General features: G+C 39.3%; 1 protein-coding gene across 8 annotated transcripts in view; it reads left to right on the plus strand.

The window, feature by feature from the left end:
• FRMD3 (FERM domain containing 3) overlaps positions 1–19,200 on the plus strand; it is a 256,992-nt gene that overhangs the window by 131,038 nt on the left and 106,754 nt on the right. For all 8 annotated transcript variants that reach the window (XM_043514613.1, XM_038403444.2, XM_043514612.1 and 5 more), the window contains one exon: positions 1,702–1,744. In XM_043514613.1, coding sequence (XP_043370548.1) covers positions 1,738–1,744 — 7 coding nt within the window. In that variant the 5' untranslated portion in view covers positions 1,702–1,737. The remainder of the gene's footprint in view (positions 1–1,701; positions 1,745–19,200) is intronic.

Below are 19,200 nucleotides of genomic sequence, written 5' to 3' on the forward strand. Positions count from 1 at the left end.
GGGGGGGGTTGGGGAGTGGTGGTATCAAATAAGTGCTAGTACATTTTCCAGTAAGTTCGTGATGGTCATTCTTTTTAAACACCATAGTCAAAAACTGATTTTCTGGTTTTTAAATTTATTCCAGTCTTTAATTTTTTTTCTCCGACTTTCTCTGCCCTAGGATGAAATATGGTGTGGGATATGTCAGGGAGGAGGAATGGGTTTCTTTTTGAGGCAGTTAGGGATGGGCTTTAAAATCAGCCTAACATAACTATGGAGCAGTGCTTGCCACCCAGAATATTTCCATTAATACTGATGCTTAACAGCCCTAAATTGTGAGTTGCACACAGTCAAAAATGTGTTTTTTAGAGGCATTTGTCTTTCATTCTCAATTGTACATGAGCAACCCACTCCACCACTAATTACGGCTGAATTCAGCTGTTTCTTCAAGCAGTCACCAGTTTGTTTCTAAATTAGATTATTGTAGCACCTCATTAACAAGTACTGTAAATTACCTTGAGCTTGTTCTGCATGTTGGTATCATTACAATAGCTATGACAGGCAATACTACAGACATTGTAGGCACTGAAAAAGCCTCTTTCTCTTGGTATTTTTTTACATTGCTTAGTGCCCCTATACAACTTTAAAGGTTGATTTTGAGCTGGCATGTACGAGGCCCCAAAGTGTTGATTATGCTTCGTAAAGTTAAACAGCACACTTGCTGACCAATGGCTGCTGTAGAACAAATCTCATCTTAATGTGGAGATTTTTCACATACATGAAAAATCTCAGTGGAAAAGCTGCTTCAAAAGTGACAAATGAGCATCAACCCATCCACACCTCAGTCAAAACAGCTGCCATGGTGGCTCAGCTCAATGTTGTTGCAATTGCTAGTTAAGTGCCCTAGTCCATCTACTGCTGAGATCTGAGTCCAAGATATTTGTATAGGTATGAGTCCATCTTGCAGGACTGAAAATCTCTCCCAACCTCATACTATTTGTTTTTCTAAAGCAGACAAAAATTTACTAATGTTAGCTATTATTACCCTGTCCCCTGTGGACTGTGAGAGACCAAAACATGTCCATAATCACCCATTGTGCATTGTATGATCCTAATAGTGACACCATTCAATTTAAAATGTATTCTTTGTCCTTTCCCATTTTTGTTTTTGATCAGGTTTCCAGTTCTTGCTGGAAAAGGAGAGGAACTTTTATGCTGATATGGGTTGAGAGTGTAAAATTTAGTATATGCCGCAGCTGTAAAGACTATACTACATATCCAGTTCATTAATGGGATTAGCAAATATAGGTTTTAGATTCTGAATGGTCTCTCCTTATCTCACAAACATGAACATCTCCCTTGGAATAGAGGAGGAAAAAAATAAGGTCTAAATCACTGCTGGGGACTGATCAGTGGTGCTACTCTGCTTGAATGGATCTCTTTGGAATGCTGCTTGTATCATGCCAAATAGATACAATAAATAGCAATTCTTATTCTATTATTAGAACGTCATTCGTGTATATAATTGTGCCATACTCTCTCTAAATACTATGGTTATACTGTAACACAATGGAGTTGTTTTCTCTACCTTCGAGGTGCCCCCTATAAACTAGCTTTTACTAGAAATTGGAAAATTTTGTGTCAGTTTATCACAGCCTCTTAATTTTAAGTATGTGCTCTACTGTACAACATGTTAACTGCTGACCTCTGCTCTCTTTTCAGCACTGGCTTGAGCCCAACAAGTCCATCTCCAAGCAAATGAAATGTAAGTGCTAACAGCCCACTTTATGTCTTGGTACCCTGTTTTGAAATGCCCATGAGTTTTGTTGTATTTCTCTGCAGTCATTTATAGTGTGTTTTGTTTGTTTCCTGGTGTCCTTGCTGAAGCCCTGTGAACTCTATACTCTCCTCACTACTTCTGATACTGTACAGCACTTACCATCAAGGCCCTTCATTATGACTACAGACTTTCTGGGTTAAGACTAAAACCAGATGCCTGGCAACGTCTCTGGAGTGATTCAGTGCATCCTTCCCTCATGAAAAGAACTGAGTGCTCTGGCTCTATTGTGCACCCAGTCCTTTTCAGACTATAGAAACAAGACACAGTGGCAGTCAAATTGGAGTCTTCTGCCTTGTGTCAATGCAGAGCATGAAGGCTGGTTCACCTGAAGAGTTACATAAGCGTAGAATGTGTCTTGGATATGAAAAATCCACCTCCTCTCCCCCGAGAGACTTAGTTAAAATCAAACTAACCCCCTGTGAAAACAGCACTAGGTCAGCAAAAGAATTATTCCGTCGACCTAGCTACCACCAGTCGGGGAGGTGGATTACCTGCAGTGACGGGAGCACTCCCTCCCATTGCTGTAGTAAGTGCCTACACTGAAATTCTACAGCAGTGCAGCTGCATTGCTGCATCTGTACTGCTTTAATGTTTTATGTGTAGACACAGCCCTATACCATCAGTTCAGTCCACTGATCTCAAATGCTAGATAGTTTCAGTGGGCTGCTAAATACCAGCAACAGTCAAGCACAAAATTACAACACATGACATTTGGCTATCAATTAATTTAAAAGTAGTCTTATTTTAAAAAGTTTTTTTTATTTCTCCCCCTCCCCTGTCCTGTCCTCCCTTCCTTCCCCACCCCAGAAGAAAGAGAAAAGGAGTGAGGTGTGAGGGAAAAGGAGAGTGACGTAGAATCGTAGGACTGGAAGGGACCTTGAGAGGTCATCTAGTCCAGTCCCCTGCAATTGTGGCAGGACTAACTATTATCTAGACCATCCCTGACAGGTGTTTGTCTAACCTGTTCTTTAAAATCTCCAGTGATGGAAATTTCACAACCTTCCTAGGCAATTTATTCCAGTGCTTAACCACTCTGACAGGAAGTTCTTCCTAATGTCCAATCTAAGGCTCCCTTGCTGCAATTTAAGCCTATTGCTTCTTTTCCTACCCTCAGAGGTTAAGGAGAATAATTTTTCTCCCTCTTCCTCATAACAACCTTTTATGTACTTGAAAACTATTCTGTCCCCTCTCAATCTTCTCTTCTACAATCTAAACAAACACAATTTTTTCAATCTTCTCTCATAGATCATGTTTTCTAGACTTTTAATAATTTTTGTTGCTCTTCTCTGGACTTTCTCCAATTTGTCCATATCTTTCCTAAAATGTGGCACCCAGGATTGGACACAGTACTCCAGATGAAGCCTAATCTGTGCAGAGTAGAGCAGAAAAATTACTTCTCATGTCTTGCTTACAACGATCCTGGTGATGATACATCCCGGAATGATGTTTGCTTTTTTTTTTTTTTTTTTGCAGTGGCGTTACACTGTTCACTCATATTTAACTGGACGTTTTGGTTTCTATTCACTAGGAATTAATCAAAGATTTCCAAAAGTTAGACTAAATCTTTTCATATTTGTCTGAGGTTCCTATTTTCCAAAACCTTGCCTGCTCTTTAGCTGTCAGGTCAGCCAAGTTGCTTTGGAAATGTTGTGGCCTGGATTATCTTTTTATAACTGGACCGATAACAAAGTCTTGTTCAGTAAGAAAAACTACTTTGATTGTCAATGATTTCCTTCCAGGAGCTGAGGAGAGTGTTCGCTTCATAGTCTATGGAGACTTGAAATCAGTCATTGGGGTCTGCTGCTTGATTTACTAAAGAGTGTTGTCAACCTGCTTTATTTATGACTGGAGGGAGAATTTTGCCCATATTCCATTGAAGGCATAATCATTTTGAAAAAAACATGAATGCTTCAGTATAAAGTTTAATTCCACTGGGTGGCAGAGTTCACATTACTTATATATGAGGCTATTTCATTATTTTAAAATGTGGTGAGACTGAACACGTGAAATTTAATGTTTGCTTTTATCTACCATGCAAAAAAAAAAAAAGGGTAATTTGTAAACAAATGTATTGATTGGAAGATAGAGCGTCCCTCAAACCTCCAGCTGCCAGAAGTTGGGGCTGGACGACAGGGAATGGATCACTGAAAATTGCCCTGTTCTCAAAGCAGGGAACTGCAATTTTATTTGTCAAAGGCAATACACACCTAAGTCATTGTACCAATGATAACTAATAAGCACTTTTAAAAAATACCCAAAATGAATGTTCATTTTATCCAGCAAAAAGCATTTTTTCTTGTATAAATCAAAAATATCTAATATATCTCAGAGGTTCAGATTCAAAAGCCATTTTTATAACTTAAGGGTATTCACTAATAAATAAAGAAATTAAAAAATTAAAAATGAAATCATGATTCCAGGTGGGCCAAAGGAAAATGTGAGATCAGTAGAGAATGAGGAATATGAAAACAAGAGCAAGGAAGTGATTGGTAAACAGATCAAATAATACGGCCTTCAGTTAAAAACTTCAGTTTGGGGGACTGGAGAAGGGGTAGGAGAGGGATGGTATGGAGTATTTTACATGGAGTGTATTAGATAGGGACTATGTTTAAAAAGTTAGGAATAATAGAAAGCATAATACAGAGAATTCAGAAAACAGTGATACACTGTCATGGGGGACATCTGTTTCCTTAAGGTGCAAAAATAGGCTGTTCTTACTACTAATGATTTAAAATGTTTTAAACGTAATTGACCAGTGAGATTTAGATGGAGCAAAAGTAGAAAAGAGCATGGAAAAAACCCATTTGTGTCTGTAACCAGATTGTTTACTTGATCTCAGCTGGCATATGCGGGGATTTAATTTTCCTCCAGCACAGTACCAAGCTTTCTATATATTGTATTCACAGATAGTGCAGCATTGACGAGCAGACAGGAATGGATGGGAATAGTTTTCTTATGCATATTTTATCAGGGACTAGATTTCTTGGTGTTGAATAATACATAAAACAATTAAAATATAATCCCTATATTTAATCATGTTACAAGGCTATCACATTTCAGCAGCCATACATTCAATAGGTCATAATTCTTGTAAGAAAGTCTTAAGGTACACTGGATAAGTTATATTGATTTTTTTTAATATGATGCTCTGCAATTTCCTCCTCTTTAACTATAGTAAGAATACCTGGAAGTGGAGAGGAATCTCTGAACATATTCTATTTTTGTCATGTAGTAATACATTAGCCTGCTTTGGGAAAACACAGTATGAGCGCTGCCACAGCATCCAGTCTTTCTCCTAGCACTTTACTTTTAGTTTTCCACCTTCATGAGTAAGTTGAGTGCATCAGAACATTTGGTTCACAAGTTCTAAGTATACCCCCTTGCCATTTTTACTGCCCTTAGTTCTGCCTGTGAAAGGAAACATGCTGTATTAGGCTCTCAAGGGTCTCCCATTTCTTGAACTACTGCTAGTTTCATTTTTTACTGGTCAAAAATCTGTCCAGGGCTAGCAGTCAATAGGTTTGTCCTGCACACTTCAGACTTCTTGCCAGTGGGATCAACTTACACTAATGTATTATTGGAAAATTCACAAAGGAGCCCCTTTGGTAAGTAGGGTAGATATCTGTAGAACTAGGAATTACATTTTTTTTCTCTTCTGTACACATCTGTCCTTGGAGTGAATTTGCTATATTAAGAGTCATAAAGACAAAGCAACACTCCCTCCTCTCTCCTCCCAAAATGTTGATCTATAAAGTTTCCTTCTCCCTCCATCACGCTGCCAAGTTTCTTGAGGTAAATTCTGCCCTTGATTATGCCAGAATGGCTCCCTCAACAGCAGTGCTGAGTGTATTCAAGGGTGCAATTTGTCCACCCCTTTTTAAAAAAAAAAAAAAAAAGTAAATTGTGTGTGTACTACGTACTGTAGCCATTCTGTAAACTTGGCTCATTGGGGAGAAACATTCAATCCTATGGGGTCTAGTTCCTGACTGGCCTTTATAATTATTATGGAAGGAGATGATATGGTAGAAGGAATAAAATCTGTGAAGATCAGTTCTGTGGCTTGATTGGTAACACATTGCTCTACGATGCACAAAATCTGAGTTCATATTAGGCTTCAGCAGCCTGGCTCCTAAAATGAGCTGGGATGATATTCTTGGCACGAGGCCATTGTAATTTGTTAATCTCTCACCACCTCCACTCCTAATGACATTGCTATCTGGGAGTAGTGTAATTTGTTTGCTATGCTAGCCAAAAGGTTTGGGCAGCAGCGCTCTCAGAACATGCACACCCAATGCTCCCGAGAAGAGGTGAAGTTGGGTAGTCCAGAATGAAGAGAGATGCAGAAATTAGACCTGTTCAGAACTTCATAACAAAATACTAAATCAAGCAAAGCTCACCTGACTTTCATTGTTGCAGTGAAACCTAAATCAAAGGCTGGGTTTGTCTAAGGCAGTGGTTCCTAAACTTTAACAACCAGTGAACCCCTTTCACTAAAATGTCAAGTCTTGTGAACCCCCTCCTAAAAATGAATATTTCAAGGGATTTTCTCCTTTACCTGAGTACAAATTATAAAAGCAGTGATCTTGGAAATATAAAATTTTTTATACCATGCTTATTACACACTATTATTAATTATTATTTATCATTACAGTATTTTTACTGCATTATGAAAATGGCAACACTCTTCCAAGATCTCACTTTCGTAGCTTGTATCACTTTGAATAATCTTGTTATAAGACAAGGCTCCTATGTTTCAGCAAGGAGTATCAGATGAGAAACAGCATGAAGGTATTTAAGAAGCCAACTCAAAGAGTTCCTCCTACACAAGCATTCAGGTCTTGAGCAAACAACACACGTTACAACAAAGCTTAAACCTATTCTTCATAATAATTTTAAAAACAATACTAGCTTCCTATTTAATTGTAAAAACAGCAAAAAATATCCACCTCCCTTTCCATTTCTTATAAGGAGTCTTGAAGTTTAAATCTCATCAGTGTGATAGATATGCTTGCTTTGATCTGCTTAGCTCTTGGAAGTCCAGGGGCTCTGGGCTGCTGGCCCTGTGCTGCCCGGGGTCCCTAGGGAGAACTGTCTGCCATTAGGGAATTTTTTCCTGAGAACCCCCTGTAACATTTCATGACCGCCCAGGGGTTCACGAACCCCAGTTTGGGAACAACTGGTCTAAGGGTACATTTACATTGCAATTAAACCCCGCAGCTGGCCTATGCCACCTGAATGGGGCTTGGGCTGTAAGGGGCTGTTTAATAGCAGTGTAGATGTTTGGGCTTAAGCTGGAGCCTGGGCTCTAGGACCCTGCAGGGTTGGGGATCCGCGAGCTCAGGCTGCAACCTGAGCCCAAACATGTACGCCACAATTAAACAGCCCCTTAGCTTGAGCCCCATGAATCCAAGTCAGCTGGCCTAGGCCAGCTATGAGTGTCTAAATAAAATGTAGACATACCAAGTGCTCTGAGTTTTAAAAACTGTCTGAAACTTGATTTTAGTTGAGTTTGGTTCTGACTTTTCTGCAGCCTGTTAGAAACGGACACTGAGAGAAAAATTCAATAGACGTGACTCCATGCAAAGCAAAGTAGGTAGAAAGGGTTTGCATGAATCCCTGTTTAAGTAGTTTTGTTAAATCCTATATTCCTTCCCATATGATCCCTTCCCTTTAACAAAGTCTTGTTAAAATAGTTTGAATCATTAGGTTTGTCAACAGGCTGTGCTATCTTCCTACCTGTGTTATGCAGTAATTGAGGAAGAACCTGTGATATGGAATTTATGGTGCATTTGGTATCCCTCTCTTCCCCCTGCCCCGAAACAAAAACCAAAAATCCCCACCGCATACAGACTAGAATCCTCTCAGGCTCACTTACATGTGTTCAGCAAGTGGATTGCATAAACATTTGATGTACTTGCCAAGAGGGGAAGCAGAATAGTGGCATATGTTCAGGATTCTCCAGAGATTCTTCTGCAAAGCTGATGAACAATAAAAAAAATTTGGATACCAGATTTAAAAAAAAAAAAAGCCTGCTAGCTTTTAAGGTTAACACTGCCCAGGCAACATAGAACATCACTGAGGTATGCAGAAAATTGTCTGCATACTTGCACTCTCAGGAATACAGAAATAGCTTAAACATCTGCTTTTGGAGTTCAATGACTGCCTCTCTTCCATGTTGTCAGTTGAAAGTAACAGTGTTATTGGGGGTATATATGGAGCATATCGCTCTGTCCTTATGCAAAGGCAGCTTGTTTAAGAAATCCTGCCAGTTGGTATGCTTCTCTACTTGCCACCCATCCACCTGAAGTTTCTGGATTATTTTTTACACCTGCTTTTCATGAGTTTTTGTTTCAAGAGGATTTTTCTGATATAAATAGCTGTTCTCCAGAATAGGGTTGCTTTTGATGATAATCACTCTGTGAACAAAGTGACGGAAGAAGTGAGTGTATAGTTTTTCTTAGGCATATCATTCTCCTGAAACTGTCTAGTCAACTCTCTCTGCCTTGTATTTGAAGAGCAGAGCTGTTCAGGGGGTTTGCTTCGAAACATTTATGAGAGAGATACTCGTACACCAGTGTGTGTAGTGAAAGGACACAAGGCACTCATTATTCTAGAAAACATGGTTGATGCCTAGTTTCAACTAAGAACTTCTTACAATTAAGTGTTGCTTTCTGCAACTGGGTATAAATATAAACATTACAATTAATTGCCTGGAAACATGCCATGTAATGTGTAAAGTTCCTTCACATGGAATTTGTGTCTTGATTTACTGCAGCTGACAGTTTCAATGTATGATATAATTCAAGTGGGTTTTATTCCATTTACTTCCTTCACCTCCCGAGTTCTGTTAGCATATAAACTGGTGAATTAATAACCCAATTGTGAGGAAGTTGCATCCAATGCAATTCTCTGTCCTACAATCCTTTGAAATAATTATAATTATGAATGTATTTAAGCAATATGGCAAAGCTTCACAGGAGGAAATCATGACAAAGCCTTAGGGCATTTTTTCTACAGCAGCTGGTCCATATCTGACAGATAAAGGACTTCTCTGACAGAAAAGCCTTATAGCTATTATAAACCCAATTACATTCTCCTTGGGGTTTTATTTTTGGTTTTGGGTTTTTTTGGTGGAGAAATTTTCTTTTGAAAATGAAGTTCTGTTTTATTTGTCACCGTTTCCACTTTTAATGTCCGAGTGATTGGTTGAACATAATTCTGTTTTAGGAAAGTGACTGGCAAACTTGATGATAGTGTTTCCCCTGAACCAGTAGTGTTTGTTGCTGTTCTTGTGGTCATGCCTGCTGTCATAAAATGTATAGGAATGTGTGAGAGAGATGATTATTTTTTCTTGCTGTTGACTTCAGTAATATGCACAAAATGAGGACTTTACTCGCTGTTCACTTACGATGAAAAGATTGTTTACTAGTATTCCATTAGGCTTATGATTATTTTAAAAGTAAAATGAGGGAAAGAACTTGTATGAGTCTCCCCCCCATGTTGATTGTTTCTGCCTCATTTATCAATGGTGGGGGGGGGGGAAGGAGAGTACTGTACCTAATAACCTTCAATTCAAAGAAATATAGGATATTTTGTAGTCACTTTCTTGGGATTGGATAGATAGGGTCTGTCAAGGTTCCTTCCCCACTCTGAACTGTAGGGTACAGATGTGGGTACCTGCATGAAAGACCCCCCTAAGCTTATTTTTACAAGCTTAGGTTAAAAACTTCCCCAAGGTACAAACTTAGCCTTGTCCTTGAACCGAATGCTGCCACCACCAAACGTATTAAACAAAGAACAGGGAAAGAGCCCACTTGGAGATGTCTTCCCCCAAAATATCCCCTCAAGCCCTACACCCCCTTTTCTGGGGAAGGCTTGATAAAAATCCTCACCAATTTGTACAGGTGAACACAGACCCAAACGCTTGGATCTTAAGAACAATGAAAAATCAATCAGGTTCTTAAAAGAAGAATTTTAATTAGAGAAAAGAAAAAAGAATCGCCTCTGTAAAATTGGGATGGTAAATACCTTACAGGGTAATCAGATTCAAAACATAGAGAATCCCTCTAGGCAAAACCTTGTTACAAAGACACAAAAACAGGAATATACATTCCATCCAGCACAGCATATTTTACCGGCCATCAAACAAAAGGAAATCTAACACATTTCTAGATAGATTACTTACTAACTAACAGAAGTTCTGAGATTGCATTCCTGATCTGTTCCCAGCAAAAGCATCACACAGACAGACAGACTTTGTTCCCCCCCCCCCCACCTCCTGATTTGAAAGTATCTTGTCTCCTCATTGGTCATTTTGGTCATGTGCCAGCGAGGTTATCTTTACAGCTGAAAGGGTTTTATCTCTGGCCAGGAGGGATTTTATAGCACTGTATACAGAAAGGTGGTTACCCTTCCCTTTATTTTTATGGCAGGGCCACATTTGTTCTGAACAACACTGAAATTAGGATCATAAGACAGAACTTGTTAGTGATGTTGTCATCTTTCTTATCAAAATGTCCATGAAATGTCACATGCTAAGGGGAAAAATATTGAAGATTTTGGGCTAGATTCATGATCCACGTCTGTCTATGGGCTACTCTGTAGCCCAAAATAGCCACAGCACAAGGCACTATACCTATGGTTACTCTTCATCCAAGACCCAGTGCCAGCCCAATGCTGTTCTTGCTCCTGGGGAATTCTCCCTGGGGCTGTTATGGCTCTTTTATGTATGCCACACACTGCCAGAATGGGGGCCAGAATTTGACCTTTCTTTATCATTTTAGATGTGTTTTTTCCCTGTGTGAAAAACAATGGCTTGAACCAAAGCCCCCACTGAAACCTGTGGGAGTCTTTTCATTGACTTCAGTGGTCTTTGGATCAGGCCCACTATGCGTTAGGGCCCTGCACTAGCCTATAGCATGTACTAGCTCTTTGTGGTGATTTCATACATGGTTAGCTCTGAATGTGACAGCACCTCTTTTAATTTTGGGGGGTGGTGGTGGTTCAGGGAAGACTCCAATTCATTTAATAAAAATTGGCTTTTCAATCAGAGAGATCTTGTGAGCCGCAGTAACTTTTTTTCTAAAACTGCAGAGCTTTCCCCTTGCATCTTCAGAAGACTGCAAGCAGAGTCAGAGCTGGTCCCATTAAAATGACACACTCTTCTGTGGTGTTTCTGCTTTTCTCTTGCAGTATGCATTCTAGTCGGTATGTGTCTTGGGGATTATTTTACTTCTTGGGGATGTCAGTCACTTGACCTTTCACTTTTCCCCCTCACAGCGCACCTGATTAGTATATGGTAAACCTCCAGAAGTTCACTCCCTTCTCTGTTTTACTGCTGGATTGCAATTGTATTAGGAAGATGTTGGCATTGTATTTTATAACAAGGAACCAGATCCAAAGTCCACAGAAGGCAAAGCCAATGTGAGTCTTTCTTTAGACTTAAGTTGGCTTTGGGTCAGGCCTATGATCAATTAGCTTCAGTATTCAAACTCTGACCATGGCATAGTCACTGTATTGTACATTGTGGAGTAACAGAAATATACAGAGAAAAGACAGAAAACTCTGTGCCATTTTGAGTTGAACCAAACTCATTGCTCTGTCTCCATTTACTTATTTATTCTCTTCTCCATTAACACCTTCTACTTGTGTCCTTTCCCTTTCTTTATTTTTGTCTTTTATTGCACTCATTTTTCATTTTTTGCACTCCTCCCAATGTTTCTTTTGACTATTTATTTTATTTTATTTTAAAAAGTGCAATATACATTCTATAGTGAAGTTAGCCATATATACAAATATGAAATCTTGTAAAATATATTCCTCCTGAAAACAAGGATAACAACCACCACCTTAAAAAAAAAATACAAACAAACAAAAAACAAATAAATCTAAAAATCCAACCATAACAAAGAAGGAAACAAATGTTTGTTTCCTATCACTTCCGTACATGATATGAAAGTGACTTCACAATTCACAAGGCATTATAACTAGCACATGAGTTAATAAGTCTGGGAAGCTGCTATGTGTATCCAGATATCGAATAAGTCTAACGGGAGCTTTGTGAAGGACTTCTCCAGGTGAAGGAGAAGCGATTATGTGACCCTTGGGGTAAGTTTGGTGTCTGTTGTGTGTGTTTGTGTTGTGGTGTGCTTGCTGCTGGACTGAAATATACCGTGTGGTCTGTTTGTTTGGGGGACCGTGTGGGTGCCGAGCCTAGCGGCCTGCTAGGCGAGGCTGACAGCTTCTTAACGAGGCTTTGATCCCTAAGCCCTTTAGCACCCAGCAACCCTTAACCAAAGGGCGGGGCTACTCGGGAAGACCAGGGCGTTAAAAAGCCCGCTGCTAAGCAACCAGAGGAGCTAGGGGACAGGAGTGGCTAATGGAAGTTTTGCAAGGGAGTTTACAATGGGAGTGTGAGGGGCTACATACACTTAACATTCCTTAAACTTAAGCCAAGAAACACCACCTGATAAAAACAGCAACAAAGGAACCAGCTGCAGGAGTAAAAAGAGAATGCAGGCAGACGACCAGCAACAGAGTGGGGGCGACCCAGTTTATTACACCCAATGCAGCATTTATGATTACCTACTCTATGGGCAGGTGGCATATGTGTGCATTCTGTGCAAGGAGCTCCTGGCCCTCAAAGACCAAATACGGGCTTTGGAGAACAGGGTGCCTGAGCTGGAGGAGCTAAGGGAGACAGAGAAGAACACAGATGAGGCTTTCCGGGACACAGTAGAACAATCCCACCCCCGGTTTGACAGCCTCTGTGCTGTTGAGGAGGATGAAAGTCTCGGGAAAGGAGAACATCCAACTGGAGCAGAGGGAAATGATCCCATAGATGGGACCCTCCTTCCAGATGATGATGTGGTATCCTCTCGCACTGAGGATATCTCGCTGGGGGGAGGGAACTCCAGTTATTAGGAATGGGTGATTTGATCATTAGAAACATAGATAGCTGGGTTTGTGATGACCGGGAGAATCACATGGTGACTTGCCTGCCCGGTGCGAAGGTTGCGGATCTGTCGAGACCTCTAGATAGACTTACGCTGGGGAGGAGCCGGTGGTCAGGGTACATGTAGGTACCAATGACAGAGGGAAGGATAGGAGAGAGGTACTGGAGGCCAAATTTAGGCTGCTAGGTAAGAGATTGAAGTCCAGGACCTCCATGGTAGCATTCTCTGAAATGCTTCCAGTTCCATGTGCAGGGCCAGTTACACAGGCAAAACTGCAAGGTCTCAATGCATGAATGAGACGATGGTGTATGGAGGAGGGGTTTAGATTTATTAGGAACTGGGGGAACTTTTGAGAAAGGGGGAGCCTATACAGGAAGGATGAGCTCCACCTAAACCAAAATGGAACCAGATTGCTGGCACTAGAAATTAAAAAGGTTGTAGAGCGGTTTTAAAACTAAGAGCTGGGAGAAAGCCGACAGGTGCGGAGGAGTACATGGTTTGGACAGAGACATCCCTTAGGGGAGGATCTAGTAATGGAGATTCTCCATGGCCTAGTAAGGAGGAGAGGATGGAAGATAAAATACAGGTAGGATCTGATGAGAAACAGTCAAATGAAAAATGTCTTATTCAATTACATCATGTAATGGGAGACAACTAAAAAGTGACAAGTTTTTAAACTGCTTGTATACCAATTCTAGAAGTCTAAATAATAAGATGGGTGAACTAGAGTGACTTGTATTAAATGAGGTTATTGATATAATAAGCATCACAGAAACTTGGTGGAATGAGAATAATCAATGGAACACAGTAATACCAGGATACAAAATATATTGTAGGACAGAACAGGTCATGCTGGTGGGAGAATGGCACTATATGTGAAAGAAAGCATAAATCAGATGAAGTACAAATCTTAAATGAACCAAACTATACCGTAGAATCTCTATGGATAGTATTTCCATGCTCGAATAATAAGAATATAGCCGTAGGGATATACTACCGACCCCCTGATCAGGATAGTGATAGTGACTGTGAAATGCTCAGGGAGATCAGAGAGGCTATTAAACTAAAAAACTCAGTAGTAATGGGGAATTTCAATTATCCCCATATTGACTGGGTACATATCATCTCAGCAAGGGATGCAGAGACAGCTTCTTGGAGCCCCTAATCCTGGAACCAACAAGGGGAGAGGCAATTCTTGATTTATTCCCAAGTAGAGCACAGGATCAGGTCCAAGAGGTTGAATATAGCTGGACTGCTTGGTAATAGTGACCATAGTGTAATTTAAATTTAACATCCCTGTGGTGATGAAAACACCCCAGCAGCCCAACACTGTAGCATTTAATTTCAAAAAGGGGAACTACACAAAAATGAGGTGGTTAGTTAAACAGAAATCAAAAGGTACAGCATCAAAAGTAAAATCTCTGCAAGCTGCATGGGAACTTTTTAAAGGCACCACAATAGAGGCTCAACTTAAATGTATACCCCAAATTAAAAAACATAGTAAGAGAACCAAAAAAGAGCCACCGTAGCTAAACTGTAAAAGAAGCCGTGAGAGGCAAACAATCATCCTTTAGAAAGTGGAAGGTAAATCCTAGTGAGGAAAACAGAAAGAAGCATAAACTCCAGCAAATGAAGTGTAAAAATATAATTAGGAAGGCCAAAAAAGAACTTGAACAGCTAGCCTCAAAAAGTAATATAAATTTTTTTTAAGTATATCAGAAGCAGGAAGCCTGCTAAACAACCAGTGGGGCCACTGGACAATCGAGATGCTAAAGGAGAACTCGAGGATGATGAGGCCATTGCGGAGAAACTAAATGAATTCTTTGTATTGATCTTCACGGCTGAGGTTGTGAGGGGGATTTCCAAACCCAAGTCATTCTTTTTTTAGATGACAAATCTGAGGAACTGTCCCCCCCCGGTGTTAGAGGAGGTTTTGGAACAAATTGATAAATTAAACAGTAATAAGTCACCAGGATCAGATGGTATTCGCCCAAGTGTTCTGAAGGAACTCAAATGTGAAATTGCAGGACTACTAACTGTAGTCTGTAACCTATCATTTAAATCAGATTCTGTACCAAATGACTGGAGGATAGCTAATGTGACGCCGATTTTTAAAAAGGGTTTTTTTCGAGAGGTGACCCTGGCAATTACAGGCTGGTAAACCTGACTTCAGTACCGGGCAAACTTGTTGAAACTATAATAAAGAACAAAATTGTCAGATACATAGATGAAAATAATTGGTTGGGGAATAGTCAACATGGTTTTTGTAAAGGGAAATCATGCCTCACCAATCCACTAGAAATCGTTGAGGGGGTCAACAAGCATGTGGACCAAGGGGATCCAGTGGATATAGTGTACTTAGATGTTCAGAAAGCCTTTGACAAGGTCCCTCACCAAAGGCTCTTAAGCAAAGTAAGCAGTGATGGGATAAGTGGAAGGTTCTCTCATGGATTGGTAACTGGTTAAAAGATAGGAAACAAAGGGTAGAAATAAATTCAGTTTTCAGAATGAGGAGAAGTAAATACTGGCGTCCCCCAGAGGTCTGTTCTGGGCCCAGTCCTATTCAACATATTCATAAATGATCTGGAAAAAGGGGTAAACACTCAAGTGGCAAAATTTGCAGATGATATAAAACTACTCAAAATAGTCAAGTCCCAGGCAGACTGTGAAGAGCTACAGAAGGATCTCTCAAAATTGGGTGACTGGGCAACAAAATGGCAGATGAAATTCAGTGTTGATAAATGCAAACTAATGCTCATTGGAAAACATAATCCCAACTATACATGTAAAATGATGGGGTCTAAATTAGCTGTTACCACTCAAGAAAGAGGTCTTGGCGTCAATGTAGATAGATCTCTGAAAACATCCACTCAATGTGCAGTGGCAGTCAAAAACGCAAACAGAATGTAATCTGAATGGTAATCAGAATGGTAATCATTAAGAAAGGAATAGATAATACAACATAAAATATCATATTGTGTCTATATACATTCATGGTGCGCCCATATCTTGAATACTGCGTGCAGATGCGGTCGCCCCATTTCAAAAACGATGTATTGGAATTGGAATACAATTGGAGTTGAGAAAAGGGCAACAAAAATTATTAGAGTATGGAACGGCTGCCGTATGAGGAAAGAGTAATAAAACTGGGACTTTTTGAGCTTGGAAAAGAGACGACTAAGGAGGGCTATCATAGAGGTCTATAAAATCATGACTGGTATGGAGAAAGTAAATAAGTGTTTACTCCTTCTCATAACACAAGAACTAGGGGCCACCAAATGAAATTAATAGGCAGCAGGTTTAAATGGGCGACGGGATGGATCATTCGATGATTGCCTGTTCTGTTCATTTCCTCTGGGACACCTGGCATTGGCCACTGTCAGACAGGATACTGGGCTAATGGACCTTTGGTCTGACCCAGTATGGCCGTCCTTATGTTTATGGGATCATATTCACTCAAATGTCTATATGTCTTGCATCCATTCCAACTTTCTTTTTTTTTTTTTTTTTTCCTCCTCGGTAATTTCTCTTTGTCTGTTTTGTCTGTTTTCTCTTATTTCTTTTAAAACTCTTCTCTTTCCCAAGCTGATTAGGCATTCAGAAAAAGCAGTGCCCCCAGGCATATTAGGGAGGTTAGTGCTGATATGTGCCAGCATGAATATTCATTAAAATTAAAGGCCTCTGGCCTGTGGCAGCTTAGTGGTAGCCATGAAAAAAAGGTGTTCATATTGGTAAGTGTACAAAGAATTGAGTTGTTGAGAGGACAGTGCAGTCTCTATGCTCATTCCATCACTTGTCTCTCTTTTGGCAAAGCTGCCAATTGTGGTGGTGGCTTATAGAATATTGCCATTTGTCCACAAATGTCTGCTTTCTTAATAAACAGTATATTTTCTTATAAAATAAGGTTAATTTTTATTTAAATCTAAAAACTGAAATATGTATATATTAAGCTGTTGATTAATTGCCGTTAAGTCATGTGATTAACTCAATAAAATTAATCTCTATTAAAAAATTTATCGCAGTTAATCACACTGTTAAACAATAGAATACCAACTGAAATTTGTTAAATATTTTTGGATGTTTTTCTACATTTTCAAATATATTGATTTCAATTACAACACGGAATGCAAAGTGTACAGTGCTCACTCTATATTTTGCATATATTTACACTGTAAAAATGATAAACAAAAGAAATAGTATTTTTCAATTCACCTCATACAAGTACTGAAAGTGCAACTTACAAATGTAGTTTTTTTTCTTACATAACTGCACGGAAAAACAAAACAATGTAAAATTTTAGAGCCTACAAGTGCACTCAGTCCTACTTCGTGTTCAGCCAATCGCTAAGAGAAACAAATTTGTTTACATTTACGGGAGATAATGCTGCCCACTTCTTAATTCCAATGTCAACTGAAAGTGAGAACAGGCATTCGCATGGCAGTGTTCTAGCTGACATCATAAGATATTTACGTGCCAGATGCGCTAAACATTTGTATACCTCTTCATGCTTCGGCCATTGTTCCAGAGGACATGTTTCCATGCTGATGACACTTGTTAAAAAAAATGCATTAATTAAACTTGTAACTGAACTCCTTGGGGGAGAATTGTGTGTCTCCAGCTCTGTTTTACCTGCATTCTGCCATATATTTCATGTTATATTAGTCTCGGATGATGACCGAGCACCTGTTCGTTTGAAGAACACTTTCACTGCAAATTTGACGAAATGCAAAGAAGATACCAATGTGAAATGTCTATAGCTAGCTACAGCACTCGACCCCAGGCTTAAGAACCTGGAGTGCCTTCCAAAATCTGAGAGGAATAAGGTGTGGCACATGCTTTCAGAAGTCTTAAAAGAGCAACACTCTGATGTGGAAACTACAGAACCAAACCACCAAAAAAGAAAATCAACCTTCTGCTCGTGGCATCTGATTCAGATGATGAAAATGAACATGTGTTGGTCTGCACTGCTTTGAATCGTTATCAAGCCCAACCAGTCATCAGCATGGATGCATGTCTTCTGTAATGGTGGTTGAAGCATCAAGGGACATATGAATCTTTAGCGCATCTGGCATCTAAATATCTTGTGACATGCAAACTCCTGTTCTCACTTTCAGGTGACATTGTAAACAAGAAGCAGGCAGCATTATCTTCTGCAAATGTAAACAAACTTCTTTGTCTGAGCAATTGGCTGAACAAGAAGTAGAACTGAGTGGACTTGTAGGCTCTAAAGTTTTACATTGTTTTATTTTTGAATGCTGATTTCTTGTACATAATTCTATATTTGTAAGTTGCACTTTCATGACACTACAGTACTTGTATTATGTGAATTGAAAAATACTATTTCTTTTGTTTTTTACAGTGCAAATATTTAATCACAAATAAATATAAAGTGAGCACTGTATACTCTGTATTGTGTGTTGTAATTGAAATCAATATATATGAAAATGTAGGAAACATCCAAAACTATTTAAATGGTATTCTATTATTGTTTAACAGCATGATTAATTTTTTTAATTGTTTGACAGCCTATATATATAATATAAATGTATATATATAAAAGTAATCTGTGGTGATTCCTCCTAACTGAATAAATCATAGTCTCTTACTTTCACATTAGTACTGCTCTGCGCTCATGGTTCTCTCACCCTAGCATGATTATCAGAAGAGGACACTTACTAGATATTAGGCCGCCCGGGGCTACAGTTACACTTAAGTGCTCACTGGAAACTACATTACTGGAATAGAACTACAGAATCTCCCTGCTGCCGTGTTAAGGCATGAAGTAAGAAAGTGTAAAGCTATGTTCATTAATATGCGCGCGCGCTCTCGTGCGCTGTCTCCCTCTCTCTCTCCCCAGTGTGTGTGTATGTATAATAGGCAAACACTAGAGTGACAGCTGAAATAGATATAGATTGTGTTACTGTAATTTTACTGGAGTAATTAAGCACTGCATATATCATCTTTGGAGAGGTTAAAACATTAATCAACTTAACTCAAATTAAACTTAATCAAACCCCATTGCTGATACAGTACTTCAGTTTGAGATCTGATCATCTGAAAGTGATGATGCACTCTAATTACAAAACAGTTGGTTCAGATACAGGTAAGTTGTTTGCAGACACTCTTAAAATACACAAATGAAATTCAGTGAATGGCTTGTTCCATTTTGTAATCTAGGCATTACCATTACCAGGAAAAACAGTTATACAGGACGTATTTGCGCTTCACTGCAACAAGAGATTAAAGCTTCTGATTTACTATGTTAATTGACATGAAAAACAATTACATTTTTTTCCACTGCATGGGTTGAGCAATAAATACTGTGAGGTGCAAAACAATGTAATAATTGATTTGCGTAGTTTGGCTGGATCCTGCATATGCTTTGGGCTTTCCTGTAATATGTTTCACTGAATTTTTTTATTTTTT

This window comes from Dermochelys coriacea, chromosome 5 (genome assembly GCF_009764565.3).
Source record: "Dermochelys coriacea isolate rDerCor1 chromosome 5, rDerCor1.pri.v4, whole genome shotgun sequence".
Classification (NCBI taxonomy): domain Eukaryota; kingdom Metazoa; phylum Chordata; order Testudines; family Dermochelyidae; genus Dermochelys; species Dermochelys coriacea.